The 18,016-nt window shown below is 39.9% G+C and overlaps 2 protein-coding genes across 5 annotated transcripts in view; one reads left to right on the forward strand and one right to left on the reverse strand.

Moving 5' to 3' along the window:
• hhat (hedgehog acyltransferase) overlaps nt 1–18,016 on the forward strand; it is a 129,491-nt gene that overhangs the window by 104,417 nt on the left and 7,058 nt on the right. The window contains exons 12-13 of one of the 4 annotated variants that reach the window (XR_010805312.1): nt 4,155–4,633; nt 9,835–9,915. Coding sequence is in view for 3 of the 4 variants with exons in the window: in XM_066696456.1 (XP_066552553.1) it covers nt 4,155–4,240 (86 nt within the window). In the remaining variant the exon portion in view is untranslated. Of the gene's footprint in view, nt 1–4,154; nt 4,912–9,834; nt 9,916–18,016 lie in introns of those variants that run through there. The other 3 variants (XM_066696456.1, XM_066696454.1, XM_066696455.1) reach the window with 3 other exon arrangements.
• Nucleotides 10,109–18,016, reverse strand: part of LOC136718738 (potassium voltage-gated channel subfamily H member 1) — a 117,776-nt gene continuing 109,868 nt past the window's right edge. The window contains exon 12 of the mRNA XM_066696453.1: nt 10,109–15,234. Coding sequence (XP_066552550.1) covers nt 14,383–15,234 — 852 coding nt within the window. The 3' untranslated portion in view covers nt 10,109–14,382. The remainder of the gene's footprint in view (nt 15,235–18,016) is intronic.

Here is an 18,016-nt window from a genome sequence, read left to right on the forward strand (position 1 = left end):
CCATTCTGTCAGCATTTTGTTCCTCCATTTAATTGTTAGTTAATACAATGACATCTTTGGAAAATACTTGGGTTCATCGCCAACCCTGATTACATTGGAGAGATGTTGGGTCTGACAGGATATCAAACTTAAACCCATTGTGTTTCAGATTACGGTATGCAAATAAGAGGGTATTGAAAATGAGCTCCTTTGCTCTATTCTTGTCATTTGCATTTCTTGTTTTGTAGTGGAGTATATGTATTATTAATACACGGTTATGTATTGTGCAACTTATTACCACATCCAGGCCCCTCAGCCTATTAAATTGTGGAGAGACCATCTTAATACGCTCTCTGTAACCTGCGCTGAGAATGCACAGTCACGAATAATGGTCTTTCTTGACCAACAGGGCCTGTGTCTGATTCATGCTAAAAGGAGCTGACAAACCCGCTTCTGAACTATCCACCTGGAATACAGCACGACTCTATGACAATGACATTACAGAGCTCCTTGCAGATGAACCAAGCCACTTAACATTACGATTCAAAGTCCTGAGCGCTGGCACAGTTTCCAAAGTGACACACGGAGGCAAATTTAGAGTGAAGGACAAGCTGATATCATTCACTATAAACAAGGGCCTTTATTTGTTATCAAAAGCTAACTTGAACAGATGAAAGACTCCTTCTGTTTGCCTTAAGCCTTTACTTTTCCATTGGAGCTTATGAAATGCATGTGTGCTGTTGTGTTTTTGTTTGTTGCGAAAAGATCAGCTGATCAGGTTCTATTGTGTCAATCATAGTGGTTACAATGATCACGTGGTAATGTACAGTATATCCAATGGAAATGGTTAATATAATTTCAGTATGAAAGCGCTTCCCCTCAAGGCACAGAATTTATAATTTATGGAAGATATTAAAAAAGTATAACAAAAAGGAAAAATAAGCATCTGCAGACAGGTGGGGTAAGCAACCTTGCATATTAAGATGAACAACAACAAGAATAAGTTATTAAAAAGCGATAATTCAACTGGAACAAAATACCAAGGACAAAGTGGGGCAGTCTCAGTGTGGGAGCCTGGAGTTTTGTATTATGCAGGGCTGGATAAGAACAGTTGATATACCACTAGAACCAAAGTGGTAAAAACTCCACAATTTATGAGAGCTCATTTTAAGATTGCAAGCCTCTGCATTAATAAAATACAATGGGGAAAAGGTTTGCAGGATTTCTTTAGAAGCCTGATTTGTTCCTTGTTTTTGTTTTTTAAGAAGTTTTCCTACCTCAGCTTGAGTGAGCATTACTTTATTGCACCGGAGAGCACTTTCCTACTGGCCACAAAACATCACAGAGGGACTGAGGCAGAAATGAGAATTGAAATTGTATTATTCCAAGGAATCAATGGCAGAGGCTTGTGCACACTTTGCCAATTGTATTTCAAGCTGTTATATCAGCTGAAGGTGGACACACTAAATACTTGACCATGGATGCCAAAAACACTAAAGTAGCTCCATACAGTATTGAGGATTGATTTTTCACTCAGGCTATTTTTTCTGTGCGACCTGCAATTTTAAACGTGGAGATCCATACTGTTCACACTCCTGCAGTTTTGGAAATGCTCTCAGTGGTTACTGTACAAAAGGCACAAAGAAAAAAAAACTTCAGATTCTTGTATAATGTCAATCTGAACAGACAGAGAGCTTGACCTTGACAGAACAATACTAGACCTCTGTTCTTTTCAGTGCAGTTCTGAGGTGACTGTAATTGAGACTGGGCTTAAAGGGAATGTAAAAGAGTATTTTCACAAACTACAGAAAACTTTGAACAATAATCCAACAAACTCTGTCACAAATAATAGAATGCTATCTGTAGATAATATAATATCCAGTCCGCTCACAATGCTAACCATTTAAAGCCCTATTCACAACATAGATGCTGCATTTTATGTTCTGCATTTACCATTTACACACAATATTGAAGGTTCAGTGTCTGCAACTTGGCCTCATTTACAAATGACATGGATATTGTGGTGTTAAACTATTTTTTTTTATGTTTAGTTTTACAGGACAGGATTTGTTTTATTTATTTATTTTTGAAAGTGGAAATCAGATTTCCAGAAATGGTAGGCAATGATATTAAGTAAACCTATGTGGGGGTCCAGCAAAAAAAATAACCTACACATTGACTTTTTGTAAATATTGACACTTTTTGTGTTGTCTTTAAATGTTCATAGAATTACGCCAGCGACTCCTTGTATTATATTGGTAATTGGCAGGCTGTTGTTTGTTGTGTAAATCTGATTGGAACTAGAAAATTATCTAGTCAGTGTATTGCACTGCTGGCTATAGGGAGTGATGGTCATACTGAACTGTTACAGGTATTGGTAGGGTGCTCATCATTCTTAAAATAAAATAATGCACAACTAATGCCTATTGGAAGCGAGAGCACTTTGATTGGAAGACATTGAATAGATTTTTAACATCTCATATGAAATATTAGACAATTGAAATCATCTGGTTGGGAATACAGTGAGGGAAAAAAGTATTTGATCCCCTGCTGAGTTTGTACGTTCGCCCACTGACAAAGAAATGATCAGTCTATAATTTTAATGGTAGTTGTATTTTAACAGTGAGAGACAGAATAACAACAAAAAAATCCCGAAAAACGCATTTCAAAAAAGTTATAAATTGATTTGCATGTTAATGAGGGAAATAAGTATTTGATCCCCTATCAATCAACAAGATTTCTGGCTCCCAGGTGTCTTTTATACAGGTAACGAGCTGAGATTAGGAGCACTCTCTTAAAGGGATCAATCAATCAATCAATCAGATTCCAAACTCTCTACCATGGCCAAGACCAAAGAGCTGTCCAAGGATGTCAGGGACAAGATTGTAGACCTACACAAGGCTGGAATGGGCTACAAGACCATCACCAAGCAGCTTGGTGAGAAGGTGACAACAGTTGGTGCGATTATTCGCAAATGGAAGAAACACAAAATAACTGTCAGTCTCCCTCGGTCTGGGGCTCCATGCAAGATCTCACCTCGTGGAGTTTCAATGATCATGAGAATGGTTGAGGAATCAGCCCAGAACTACATGGGAGGATCTTGTTAATGATCTCAAGGCAGCTGGGACCATAGTCACCAAGAAAACAATTGGTAACACACTACGCTGTGATGGACTGAAATCCTGCAGCGCCCGCAAGGTCCCCCTGCTCAAGAAAGCACATGTACAGGCCCGTCTGAAGTTTGCCAATGAACATCTGAATGATTCAGAGGAGTGGTCAGATGAGACCAAAATCGAGCTCTTTGGCATCAACTCAACTCGCCGTGTTTGGAGGAGGAGGAATGACCCCAAGAACACCATCCCCACTGTCAAACATGGAGGTGGAAACATTATGCTTTGGGGGTGTTTTTCTGCTAAGGGGACAGGACAACTGCACCGCATCAAAGGGACGAAGGACGGGGCCATGTACCGTCAAATCTTGGGTGAGAACCTCCTTCCCTCAGCCAGGGCATTGAAAAAGGGTCGTGGATGGGTATTCCAGCATGACAATGACCCAAAACACACAGCCAAGGCAACAAAAGAGTGGCTCAAGAAGAAGCACATTAAGGTCCTGGAGTGGCCTAGCCAGTCTCCAGACCTTAATCCCATAGAAAATCTTTGGAGGGAGCTGAAGGTTCGAGTTGCCAAACGTCAGCCTTAAAACCTTAATGACTTGGAGAGGATCTGCAAAGAGGAGTGGGACAAAATCCCTCCTGAGATGTGTGCAAACCTGGTGGCCAACTACAAGAAACGTCTGACCTCTGTGATTGCCAACAAGGGTTTTGCCACCAAGTACTAGTACCAAGTGCGTTTTTCTGGATTTTTTTGTTGTTATTCTGTCTCTCACTGTTAAAATACACCTACCATTCAAATTATAGACTGATCATTTCTTTGTCAGTGGGCAAACGTACAAAATCAGCAGGGGATCAAATACTTTGCCACTGTTTATAAGAAATGTCTTGAACCCCAGCATGTTAAAGATGTACAAGTGTGTTCACTCTTTTAAAAATAATGGAAAACTTAAGAATACATCTTTTTCAATGAATCAAGTGTAATACTTGAGGAGAATCCTATATTATTATACATGTTCTTATATATTATCATGTAATATTATTAATTGTCTCTCTCTCTATACAGGTTGGCCTACTGCAGCTGTATCAGTGCTAGCGTTTCTGTATTGCTTTGCCCAGATAGGAATGGAGTGGGACAGAAAACGTCAGTAAAGTGAGCTGAAAACCAAACTACTGTGGGCTATTATGTGTAACTACAGAAAAATTGATGTAATTGCGTGTACAGAAATGTGGCCTAGAATGGAATTCAATACGTTTTTTCTACACTCCCAATTTGGATTTGCAAATATATAGACATCAGCTAGACACAGCGCTGCCACCCCTTTCACCAGCACAGGAGACGAAGAGATCGATCACTTATCTTCCACATCTTGTGTAGTAGGAGCATCTGCTTTTCTTTCAGTCCAGTCCTCAGTGGATCTGCAAGCAACACAGGACGACAGCTCACCCAACCCTGGCAGCATTCAGAGTCTACCCTGCCACAGTCAGCAGCTCTGAACCAGCCATAGATGGACTATTGGGCCCAGCATTCACTTCAGAGCTAAGGTTTTTGAACACTTCAGTTTCTCAATAACCCGTTACATTTTTGTTTATTTAAGATGCATGAACAGGAAGGTTCTGTATAAGGAGGAGAAAATGACAAATTCTGTGTCAATGTTGAAAATAACAAATCATGTGGCTGTGTTTTATTTATATTTTAACTAATAATCCTCATCCTGTATTTTTTAACACAATTCAGCACTGTATTTACAGTTTTCCAAGTTGTTTCATAAGGTGACCGAACAGAATGAGGAATAAATAAATAAAGACCTTTCAGCTTCCTTCATGATAGATGAACTGAAATCAAGGAAAATAATAACGCTATAAAATAAGGTACAGAGATGAGACACAACGTTTTACAGCAGTGAAGAACTGTGAACCAAAACCTTACTGGAAATCTTATTTTGTAGACACGGTGGTGAACGGTATATGAATGCAATTTTAAATCACCTTTGAGAAGACAATTCAGTGTATGGGGGAATTAACTACCTTTCAAATGAAGAAAAATCAGCTCACAGATTGATGGGACACTGACAATACATCAACTAGAGAAATAGGAAATCAAGGGTTTTTCATTTCAATTCAAGCGTTCCGTTTCTTGGCTTTCTTGTATTGCATGTAGCCGGTGGTGTTTCTTCTTTTAATTATGCGTCTGTTTTTTGTATTATTTATGTGTCTTTAGGGCTATAGATCGACTTACATTCATGCACTGCTTAAAATAGCAGCACATTTGCCTAAGTGCTTTACAGAGCTAGGAGCTCCCCTCACAGATCTGTTTCATAGCACTGAAAGAATAAGAACAGCTCCATGGCACTAATCAGATTATCGAGCAGGTCAAAGAAAAATCCTATTTAATTACTATTGCTCAAAGCTTAGACTTAGTTGTTTGAGTTGCACAAAGCTAAGAAAAAACTAATATTTATTTATCTCTCTCTCGGCTACATTACCATTAAAAAGCTTATTGTAAGACTAGGTTTCATTACAATGCAATCCTGTAAGCAATGGATTAGCCATGTCATAAAAACGCCTGGTAATTGGCATTAAAAAACAAAAATTTTGATTAAACTTTGATTGGACTCAGCGATTAGCAAATGCCAGGTGTGTTCTGAGTGAAGGATGGTCTGAAGAGTGTCTTTGCAGAGAACCTTTTGGTGGGTCAAGGATGTAGTGCCTGTTGTTCAGGAGCACACAGCCTGTTCCCGGCGCTGCTGTCAGCTAAGCGCAGCAATAATCTGCATTTCACGATGTGCAGCACTTATGTCATATTTAGCAGCATGAAAAGAGAGCGTTCCAGGATGATGAATCTGAAGAGGTTGTGCTTCAGCAAACTATAGGCATCAGCTTAGCTGTTCTGTTGCTCTGTGCCAGCAGCTGACAATAGAGCGACACTGTGTTAGTATGATAAAGTAACAAACGCACTTCCCTGTGGAGACACGGTGCATCTAAGGCGAGATGTTATGCTGTTCGATAACTCAGATCTACACTGTAAGGAAGAGGGACGAGCCTCTCTGGGCTGTTAATGAATTCCACTGGAGACCGTGCTCCATGTGTAGGTGTTTTCAATATTACTGCCAGTGTTTTGATGTAACCTTGAAATGATACTCATCGTATATCAGTGTAAAAGCTGTTTCAAGAGAGCAGCATGCCAAACATTTTTACAGTCCCCATACTGATGCATTCCCCCTGTAGGATGAACTTGAATAGTGAATCACAAAGAGGTTGTAGTGACCAGTAATATTGCCTGACATATTAACTGATTAGCCCTGATGGTGGAACAATATGCATTCAAAATAATACATTTAATGTACTTCGATGACCTGTGGGGTGGCCGATGTAGGGAGTTTTTAAGATGGCAGAAATGTTAGGCACTTAATGAACAAATATTGATTGTGTTAATTTCACAGTGACAATCCTGCATCGTACTTCCCTTTGAAACTGAGGACCTCAAAGGGTCTCAATATGAGCTCCAGCTGCCATTCCTCAGGAGGTCCCCCATCCTGGTTTTGTCCCACCTGAGCACTTGACTACCTCATACAAATACTCATTGTCTTATTCCTATTCCTATTCCTATTCCTATTGAACAATAAAAAAGTAATATGTAATATGTGTATTATTTTAAATAATATTACTCAAAACATCTGTTTGTCATGATATTTTTTTATATTGTTTTTCTTCATTTCGATAAGAACCATTCATACTATGCTGGTCTGTAATTTATGATGAGGTGTCTTTTCCTGATACATTGTAGTACTTAATGAGAGCATAAGTTTTGTATAAAAAAAAAAAAAAAGCTATGCGACCCTTGTGATCTTGAAACACTGTTGTCAGATCTTCTTGTTCAGCACTGATGACCAAAAACCAGTCATCTTAAACGGCTGTGCTGTGGAAACAATGTACTAGTAACTGATCTTATGTTTAATGGAAATGGACATGCTTTATCACAAGCCGACTTTTCCCCTTTTCTTTCTGCGTCATCTGAAATAGAGCAGTGATACAACTTCAGAAACAACATGCAGGGTTGTAGGTAATGAGTGCATTTAACAAACAGCTTGTTATTGAACTGGGACTGGGATTTCTGGTGAGCTGGCTTTATCCTTCCTTGATTCATCTGTACCCCTGGTCACATAACCCCAAGATTGATGCTCTTACACAGAAGCGTAATTACTGCGGACACATTACCAAGCGGAAGTGCAGGTGTGTGACAGAAGCCCTGTATACCCTGTGGGCACGGTTGAATTCAAAAACACTACCCTCAGAAAAACCTTCTCTGATCCTGGGGGATTTAAGCAAGAAAGAGCAACTTTCTCCAGGCTTTCCCTAATTCTTTAAAATGGAAGAATCGTCCAGAATTATAGATGTTTTTTGTTCACCGTTATGAAATCTGCTAGCTTACCTGGGTTGCTGAAAAATGGTCTAGTCTGTGAGAGTTTGTAGACATGAAATCTACATTCCCTTTTCAGCCAGACAGGGGAGTAAGTATCCTGGGTATGGTTTCATTGTAGCGGACGTCTACTGTGTGACCGAACATCTGCAGCCCCCCCCCTCGTGTCAGACAGCATGTGCAGCCATCACCACTTTGCCCCTTGTCAGCGCCTCTGCTTCTGATGCCTGACCCAGGATGTGCGTCCCCTGAGCTCTGCACACTGACCACAGTCAGGAGTGGAGTGTGTGGATCTGTCAGCCTGCGCGCTCGAGCCAATAGCAGCATCTGTCACCTTCACCAGCGGTTTACGATGAAAGGTATCCCCCCATCGTCAGTGCACTGTTTAGTGTTCATGGGAATTGGTACAGCAGTATGATGTTTAGTTATTTGGTCTTTTCTAAATCTCGAATCTCTGAATGTACTGAATGTCAGTGTTGCAAAGATTAAGCTACTTATTTCTATTTGGTTTCTATTCAGGCAACTGGTGAAAATGGTTCCAATTACATTGTTTTGGGGGATGGGGGTTTTGTGTAAAGCTTAATTTGAGCACAAAGTTTCAGTACATTAAAAGCTGCAGCTGCTGTGTAGGAAACAGTGTTTGTTACAAGGTGTTAAGCTTTCAGAACAAAGACTAAGAACAGAAGGATAGGGAATGGGTGGGTTGGTAGAAAGAAGCCTTTGATCTGAGCAGTCAAGAGGAAAAACATTCTACGTTATCCACAACCACAGAGTGACGCTGGCTTCTCGGGTGAGTCATTTCGGCTGAGGGATCCAAATGTATTTGTTGTTTGACTCGAAAGGAATGACAGTGTGCAGAAAGTCATCGCAGGACAAGATGTCTAGTCTAGCATGAATGAAAGTTATGGGGGTGCAATGGTGCTTTCAGATGTTAAAGATTAATAGAGGAATTTGAATAGAGAAATGGAGAGATTTTTGAAACAGCCAGCTACTGTATGCATTTACATATAATTAATGTCTATTCCATTAAGCCTGGGGTTCCAAACACTTGTGTATACCGTCTCTCCCTTGATAATTGTTTGAACCAATTATTCAGGGATACAACCTTTTTGAAACAGAAGAAGCCTTTCACTGTGTAGAGGTAGTCTGATTAACCATCGCGACTTCATATTTGAATAGGAAATGTAACGCCCTGAAAGCAGGGTTGTGTGTGTGAGGACCAGAAATAAAATCAAAGGGAAAATATTCTAATTTACATAAATGATGACATCCAGTGCCAATAATTAAAAACAAACAAACAAAAAATAACGTTTCAAAGGACAGGGTCTGTGGAGCTTTACACCTGACATAAACACCTTCCTTAAATGCCAGATTTCTCTTGTTATTTAGGACTGTGCTTGAGTCCCAATTTCCTGAACCGAAAACACTTGACCTACACACTTGGTATCTCATGTTTAAAGGATTTTGTTGTTGAATGAAGAACACAAACACCTGGCTAAAATGCCAGTAAGAATATTATAGAACTATAATGTTTTGCGTCGTCGTTCTATAGTCCCAGATACCAGGCTTCAATCACAATGAGGTAGTTCATTTTATAAAAGGAACAACTTCTGTAGCTTGACCCTGGACTTCATGTCATAAAGGATTATGGTTTTGGAACTGAATGCTGGACTCAAATAGCTGTGTTAAATGCCAGGTATTTTTCCGTTATAATGGACTGTACTTGTGTAGCTGTACTGAGGACCCAAACACTGGGTTTAAAGGCCCAGTATTTAAATTATTATTGACTAAGGTTGTGTAGTTATACTCGCCTTCAGCTGCATCCCATTGAATGTGCAAACAGTATCTCCTCTTCTACTTCTTCAACTTCTTTTCAATCTGTGTCAGTTGAGTCAGATACTCAACTCTTCACCCATATCACATTATCCAAAATATAGGCAGGTCACAGTTGTCCCAGCCTGTAATGGGAGCACACAGTCTCTAATCTCTTTTATCCATTCAGGCTGTTCCTGCCCTAGGCTGGCTACCCTGTAGATCTCTGTCAATTCATCTTCATCAGAGGCCTGCCCCACTGTACAATCCCTACAGGCCAAGGGACCTATTACAGAATCTCACTTTATTCAAACATGAAATATACATGACATGGGTTGACTGGTGATTTTTACAAAACTGCTACTTTCTGCCCGTGGTCTCAATCCCAGTCATGTATTTACAAGTAATGATTGTGCATTTGGTATTTCAGTGGAACATAAGTACAGGAGGTGGAGTGCACACAAATGTGCTCAAGTAACTATATTTGCAAAGTTAACTGTTTTTTAAATTACAGCTCCAGGGATCAAAGCTTGGGTTTACCAATTCACAACTGCATTTCAACCAAAAGCTCTGGGAGTAAATTCACCCCTCAGAGGTAAGCATCTCAAGCATGCACATAAATTATATCTGAAATAAACCAATTCATAGTTGTAAAAGCAGTACTGTATGCAGTTGGGTGCTGGTATATATTATACTATAGTGTATGAAGCAGAAAGTCTTTGTGAAAATACACCCAGCTTAGGGACCAATTTGAAAGAGCACACCGCTGTAATTTAGGACCAAACCGGTTCATGTATAAAATATTTTATTATTATAAATAATATTTTACATATCTTTACAAATACTCTTATTTGTGCTTAGTTAAAAGTTTTGTTACAGGAAATATATGAATACAATAACATGTGCATAAATCACATTGTTCTTTTTTTATGTTTTCCCCTTCTTTTTTTGTATAACATTCCAAAACAGTACATACATTGCTACCTGGCAGCGTTCATGGCTGACCACAAAAATAGTTTCTAATTGTTTTTCTTCATTCTTCATGCTTGCGCAGATGTATTAAAGAAGTGCAACAGAAAAATCAAGTAAAACTTTTTTTGGTGCTTGACATTGGAAAGGGAAGGTAACATGATGTTGTACAAAGCAGAACAGCAAAACAGATGTACAGTAATTGTAATGCACATGCATGATGGCTAAATGTAGTTACACCATTTCATAATGCGACTCTTAAAGGCTCTGTTTCTGGGTGGCCTCACTAGAATCCCAGTGAAGTGCAGAAAAAAGAAAATAAAAAATTGAGACTTTTGCCCTTCTGTTGAGAACTCGGCTCCTCCCTCTATTGCATTACAATTTGTAATCTAAGGAAGGATTATAATACATTTGAATTACTTTGTATCTCAGATTTGATTTCGTTTTTTAAAAGTCCATAGCATAACAGACACTTAAGTTGGGGGAAGGCCTTCGTATAAAATACATTTTGGGGTGTAATAGTGTTGTTGATCATGAAACACTTTCATTTTCTGCATAGAAGTCTTGCTCTTTCACATTGACGTAAAACATCCCTAAAGTCATCTCTGTTGGATTTTTCCCTATCCAAAAAACACATTTATTTAGAGCTTTTGTGAAAAGTAAAATTAACACTTTTTAAGATATTGCTTAGCAGTCTGCCAGTGCTTATTGCTGGCTCTTATGTACTGTCAATGGCGAAGGAAATACCATGCAATGTTTTGGGGGGTTAAACCTCATCCTTAAGAATCAGAAGCCTATTTTCAATACCTTATTGATATCTATTGCTTGGTACTTCAGTAACTGTACAAACTGAAATACATATTTTTCTAGGCTCTGTCAGAAGATCTGTGTGCCTTCTGCAACAGAGAGATTTCACTATGGGACCCCTTTGCACGAGACCATACAATAACACCACATGTTAGTTGTGATGATACGGACAAACTGGTAAAGGAAGATCATGTCACCCAAACCCACACAGCGGTGAAGTAAGATGGATAACAACATGGATTTACTGCATTTAAAATACACATAGAACTGAAGCTAAAGACAACCAGCTTTAACGATTTATTTTCATATATTATAGAAAAGGCCCAATTTGATATTTTATTAATTCTAAAGTACATACGAGCATATTATTGCAAAATTATTAAACTAAAGACGGGACTGAAGTAGTTTATTTTGTTATAGTATTTTACATTACAAAAAACAAATCAAATTTTAATACTTATGATTAAAATTTGTTTTAAATTCAATTCTAAAATCATATCTAAATGTTAAAATCCTAAAAGTGATTCCAAACGAAAATACAAAATGAACTCAATAAACAAATGCATTAAAACAATCAAAACAATTAAATGTGTAAAGGTGGCAACTGCCAAACAACAATAATTTAACAAAACAGTCGAATGCATTGAAATGTAACGGAAATGCATCAGATAAATAAAAAAACAAACTAAACATCAAAGGAACAGAAACAAAAGAGTCAGATGCATTTAAAGGAATAAAAGCAGTCAATGCATTAGACAAAATAAAAACACACAACCACCAATCAATCAAAACAAAAGAAAAACAAGTGTCTTTTAACATAAATAATTTCATTAAAAACAATGTTAAAATGCAAGTAAAAACATTATTTTTCAAAATTAAAAGCACTGATGATACGGACAAACTGGTAAAGGAAGATCATGTCATCCAAGTAAGCTTGGATTTACTGCGTTTAAAATACACATAAAACTGAAGGCCAGCAATTGTCTAAAGCTTGGCTAAAGACAACCAGCTTTAACAATTTAAGACTTTTGTTTTGTTTTATTTTCCTATACTCTAGAAAAGGCCCAATTTGATATGTTATGAATTCTGAAGTACATACTAGCATAATATTGCAAAATTATTCAACTAAAGACAGGACTGAAATAGACGGGTCTTTGAAGTCCTCGCTGCAGAAGGTTAAACTTGCTCACTCGAAGGGTTGGAGGCCTATGGCAAGCCAAATTATCATTTAGAGATATCTCTAAATGCATTTAAAGATATCTTCAAATATTTAAAGATATCTATAAATCATTTAAATATGTCTATACATGATTTAGAGATATCTGCAAACGATTTAGAGATATTTAAATAAGGTGCTTTTTAAAGATATCTCTAAATGATTTGCAGATATCTCAATGATTTGAAGATATCTAAATCATTTAAAGATATCTGCAAATCATTTAGAGATATCTGCAAATCATTTAGATATATCTTCAAATGACTTCCTGTTCATTTAGAGATATCTGCAAATCATTTCAAGATATCTTCAAATGACTTCCTGTATTTTGGCTGAGATTATCACTTCCTGTTTTCTTATTCAGTTACATAGAAATGTAAATCAATCAAATCCTGTAATCGGCCCAAACCATTTCTGACAACCGCCTGAAAGGAATAGGAATTTAAATAATGCTGGCAAACATATATATATATATATATATATATATCTCAGTGATTTGGAAATAGTTACCCAACATTACTGTATTACTGTCGGTCACACTAACAATCTGAATGCTTGTGTGCAAACTGCTCTTAGTTTCAAGAGCTATCTATAACAAACAAGAATGGGTGACTCCTGAGAGTTTTCCTTTTTAATTCACATTTTGAATGACAGGGGATGTAATTAGGATTGTATGTAGCTTCTTAACGCCTGGCTACAGCAGAATAGACTATAAAACATACAGCTGAGAATGAAGAATGGTATCGTAATTGTAGCTGTAGATCCCAAGTGTAAATTTGGAGCTTGTAGATCCACAGTAAACAAAACTGAGGAAACGCTTAGCTCAGCATTGTGTATGGATGCAGAATGTAATTACATATCTGATATCCATGCCTAGGGAAAGACAGCAATGAAAGACAAAAGTCAAGGCCACTGGTAAAGACTCACGCATGTGTAGGCCCACGTGGTGTCAGAGTAGTCTTTGCTTTGAGCCAAAACGAGAGGGCTGGGCGAAGGGAGGATTTGGAAGACCTGCTTGCTAAAGAAACACATCCGTATTCCATTGGCTATGTGAAACCGTGCAATACTTCCATTAGCAGTTCAGGTTTTAAGCTTGAGGTCCGAGGACAACGACTTTGAAAACCAGAAAGGGAGGAGATTTCTCCTTCACATGGACCAGACCGAACGATAAGGTTTAGGAATACTTTAGTGCAAAAAAACGCATTCAGTTCATTTCGACACCATGATATGTCAGCACTCATCTGCATAAACCACTATGGAGGAACAGGCGAAGGACAAAGGAACATACATGGGTGGTCAGTGGCTAAATGACATGCTGATAGCAACATACAACTAATTTGTGACACAACACAGAGGTTTACGATTGAAATAAACTGAGAGCCAGAGAGCTGATAGGAATGGAAACAAAAGGTGTTTAGAAGTCGATCTAAAACAGGATGATGGTCCTGAGAACTTGTTAATGATTTTGCGGTCATATAAAACATTAATAAATAAATAAATACAACTTAAATAAATGGTTTGCTGCCTGTTGATCTGAAACAAGAACAAAACTAAATGAAACAAAAAAACTAGCAAATGGACAATTTACTGTTCAGAAAGACCTAAAATCGGTCAATAAGATAGAAATCGCACAGAGGCTCTTTTGATAAATAAAAATAGAATTCGGCTCTTTCCATTGTAAACGCTACAAAAAAGGAGACAAAATAACGACCCGTGAGAACTCAGATATACAGCTAACATTCACTGCAAACTGAGTCGAGCTGTAATCCAGTAACGTAATCCAGCTGTAATCCAAGGTGTGAGGTGCAGCTACAGTGCGGACTGAACTTCACCTCCATGCAACCACACCCCACGATGGGTCCATGCTTGCCTCGCTGGAGTGACAGCTCAATCAATCGGGCGCATTGGCCTTCCTGGACATCGTGTCAACCAGCCTAACGTTCCCGCAGCCACAGTCACAGGAACACATTGCGTCATCTGACCCGATGTGGTTCCGGTTACAGTCTGTGCACCGTTTCCAGGACAGACTCAAAACTCTGCTTCCGAGAAGTGTCGGGGGGAGAAAAAAAACTACGAAAAAATATCCTCCTTGTCCGACTCTGGAGACACCGGCCTGGAGATTTCAAACAGGTGCTGAGGCGAGCTGCGCGACTTTCTAGATTTCAGTATTCTCAGCAATTCGGCCAGCTGGCTCTCCAGGCTGGCCATCCTGCTGTTGAGGGCCTTGATGTCCTCTTTGAGTTCATGCTTCAGCTCCAGAATGGAAGCTTGGATGGTGTGTTCAGGGATGGGGTAAAAGGTGTGTTTGACCTCGGCCTGCACCGGGCTCCTGTCCTGGGGGCTGCGGACCTCTCCCACGTTGTCCAGGCGCAGGTCACTTTTGGTGATGCCACTGTCGCATGAATCTGTCTTCTTCAGCGACGTCTCCTCATGGGATTTAGTTCTCTCAGGCAGGGTCTCCATGGATTCGGCCTTGGACACTTTGTTCCAGTTGTCGGCCTTCCCCACGGACTCCTTGAACCTGTTCCAGCCTTTGCCTTTGGTGGTCTCGGCCGATTTGCTCCCTGCATAGTTGGCGGCTGCTGGGGCTTGCAGCTTGGCTCGGTCCGAGGCCCCTGAGGCGGAGGCGCTGGTGGAGACGGAGGGGACGGGCGTGGCAGGGCTCTCGGTGACCGTGACGATGCTGGTGGTGGCGATGACGTCCTGGGGGGCCTGCTCGATGTGGACAGTGCCTTTCTCCACATCCACATCGTCCGGGTCTTTGGTCCTCTCCGCGGCCAGGCGTGCCTCCTTCTGCTGCCTGAACCTCTGGAACAGTCTGCGGACCGGGTGGTCGGGGGGCAGGTTCAGTGGGGCTTCGTTCTTCCTCCTCAGCCTCTCCTCCTCCTCACGCTTCACATCACTGATCTTCCGGAATACAATCTAAAGGGTGCGACAAAAACAAGTCAAAATCAGTGGTTTCAAAGGCCTGTGTAATTATTACTACCATATATATTTATTAACATGCCCTAAATACTAGATAATGGCATCTTTATATAGCAGATTGGAAAGTGGATAGAGATACACTAGGCTTCCAAATTGCCTTTTCTTGTTAAACTGGAATACTATTTCTGCTTTACAGCTCACAATTTGTGTGAATCCATGCATCGCAAAAACCTGTAGTAGTCCAAGTCAGAATTCTGGATTCTGATTTAGACTACTGTTACTTCTAAGGGCACAAGGAAGGACATCTTGCTGATTTCATTGTCATCCTTTTGTTGGGCCAACCTTCTGAAGCTGGGAGAGAATCTGCTCAGCTAGATATATTGCTGCTAGTGGCAGGTATAGGTCTGATGCATAAGAGATGAGAACACTGTGTATTCCTGATGGCTACCAGATTGCATGCAGGGTTCACAGGCCACTTTCAATAAGCTTGACCTGGAATACATGGCTGGTTTGATTCTTCATATAAATAATAAATTCAATGATGTTGGCCCTTGAGAAATTCACATGCCCGGTCCTGGCTTTTCAGGCTGCCCAGTACTGACATGTCCACAAGAGCAAATGTCTGGACTGCCAATTATTATTATTTATTTATTAGCAGACACCCTTGACCAGGGCAACTGACAAAATTTAAGAGCAATACAAAGTGCAGGAATTATACAGGAAAAGTTCTAAAATACAAGATCGGATGATACCGATACTGATATTTTCCTATTATTTATAGACGTATAGAACGAGAGCAGGACCGGGGGGGGGGCAAGTGTCCACAAATCATGCTCCTTTTTCTGAAGTGTCAAGTGACTTCAAGTGCTTAATCAATACAATCTGAAGTATTTACTGTTAAAACTTTTGTGGGCTTAAAGGGTACAGTGTACAGTGCACCCGGAAAGTATTCACAGCGCTTCACTTTTTCCACATTTTGTTATGTTACAGCCTTATTCCAAAATTGATTAAATTTATTATTTTCCTCAAAGTTCTACAAACAATACCCCATAATGACAACGTGAAAGAAGTTTGTTTGAAATCTTTGCAAATTTATTAAAAACAAAAAAAGCACATTGTGACAGCCCGCTGTCTGTCACGGCATGGCTTGCTGCTGACGTCCGCTGATGAGGTGCTCATGTGCCGCAGCTGTGTTGTCTGCTCCCTCGCTAACAGGCTGCGGGCTCAGGGCTGCGGTCAATGAGCACCGAGGCGATTGTGACATCAGTGGCATCTGTGCCCTGTTTATTTAATCCCTCTCCCTCCCCGACGGAGGCAGCTAACCAGAGAGAAGGAGAACTGTTTGTAGAACCCCTGCCTGCCCAGAGTACCCTGTTTTGTGGATGTTTGTGTCTTTATTTTGCTTTTGTTTTCCCTGTTTGTCTGTGTCCCCTGAATGGACCTGACCTTTAATAAAGCCCGGACACTACCGGAATTCGAGACTTTCTCTCTCCCCTTTGTGTCCGGTGTTTACACACATGTACATAAGTATTCACAGCCTTTGCTCAATACTTTTTTGAAGCACCTTTGGTACCAATTACAGCCTCAAGTATTTGTGAGTATGATGCTACAAGCTTGGCACACCTATTTTTGGGCAGTTTCTCCCATTCTTCTTTGCAGGACCTCTCAAGCTCCATCAGATTGGATGGGGAGCGTCGGTGCACAGCCATTTTCAGATCTCTCCAGAGATGTTCAATCAGGTTCAAGTCTGGGCTCTGGCTGGGCCACTCAAGGACATTCACAGAGTTGTCCTGTAGCCACTCCTTTGAACCTTCGCCCCAGTCTGAGGTCCAGAGTGCTCTGGAGCAGGTTTTCATCAAGGATGTCTCTGTACATTGCTGCATTCATCTTTCCCTCGATCCTGACTAGTCTCCCAGTTCCTGCCACTGAAAAACATCCCCACAGCATGATGCTGCCACCACCATGCTTCACTGTAGGAAGAGTCCTGGTGGTTCCAAACTTCTTCCATTTACGGATGATGGAGGCCACTGTGCTCATTGGGACCTTCAATGCTGCAAAAAAATGTCTGTACCCTTCCCCAGATCTGTGCCTCGATACAATCCTGTCTCGGAGGTCTACAGACAATTCCTTGGACTTCATGGCTTGGTTTGTGCTCTGACATGCACTGTTAACTGTGGGACCTTATATAGACAGGTGTGTGCCTTTCCAAATCATGTCCAATCAACTGAATATACCACAGGTGGACTCCAAACAAGATGTAGAAACATCTCAAGGATGATCAGTGGAAACAGGATGCATCTGAACTCAATTTTGAGTGTCATGGCAAAGGCTGTGAATACTTATGTACATGTGCTTTTTTGTTTTTTATTTTTTATAAATTTGCAAAGATTTCAAACAGACTCCTTTCATGTTGTCATTATGGGGTATTGTTTGTAGAATTTTGAGGAAAATAATTAATTTAATCCATTTTGGAATAAGGCTGTAAACATAACAAAATGTGGAAAAAGTGAAGCGCTGTGAATACTTTCCGGATGCACCGTACCTTATCAGCCCATTACGGACTTTTCAGTTTTGTAATTAAATAAGTAAACTTGTAAGTCACCCTGGACAAGGGCATCTGCTAAGAAATAAATAATAATAATACATTTAATTTAGTAAATTTAAGACAAAATCTACCACAAGTGTTTAGATGAGAGATTAATCTTTGTTTTAATACCCACTTTATTGGGAAGCAATTCACATATCTGTAAGAAAACATGTAAAACTTAGATTTTGGTGG

Source organism: Amia ocellicauda, chromosome 23 (assembly GCF_036373705.1).
Source record: "Amia ocellicauda isolate fAmiCal2 chromosome 23, fAmiCal2.hap1, whole genome shotgun sequence".
Taxonomy (NCBI): domain Eukaryota; kingdom Metazoa; phylum Chordata; class Actinopteri; order Amiiformes; family Amiidae; genus Amia; species Amia ocellicauda.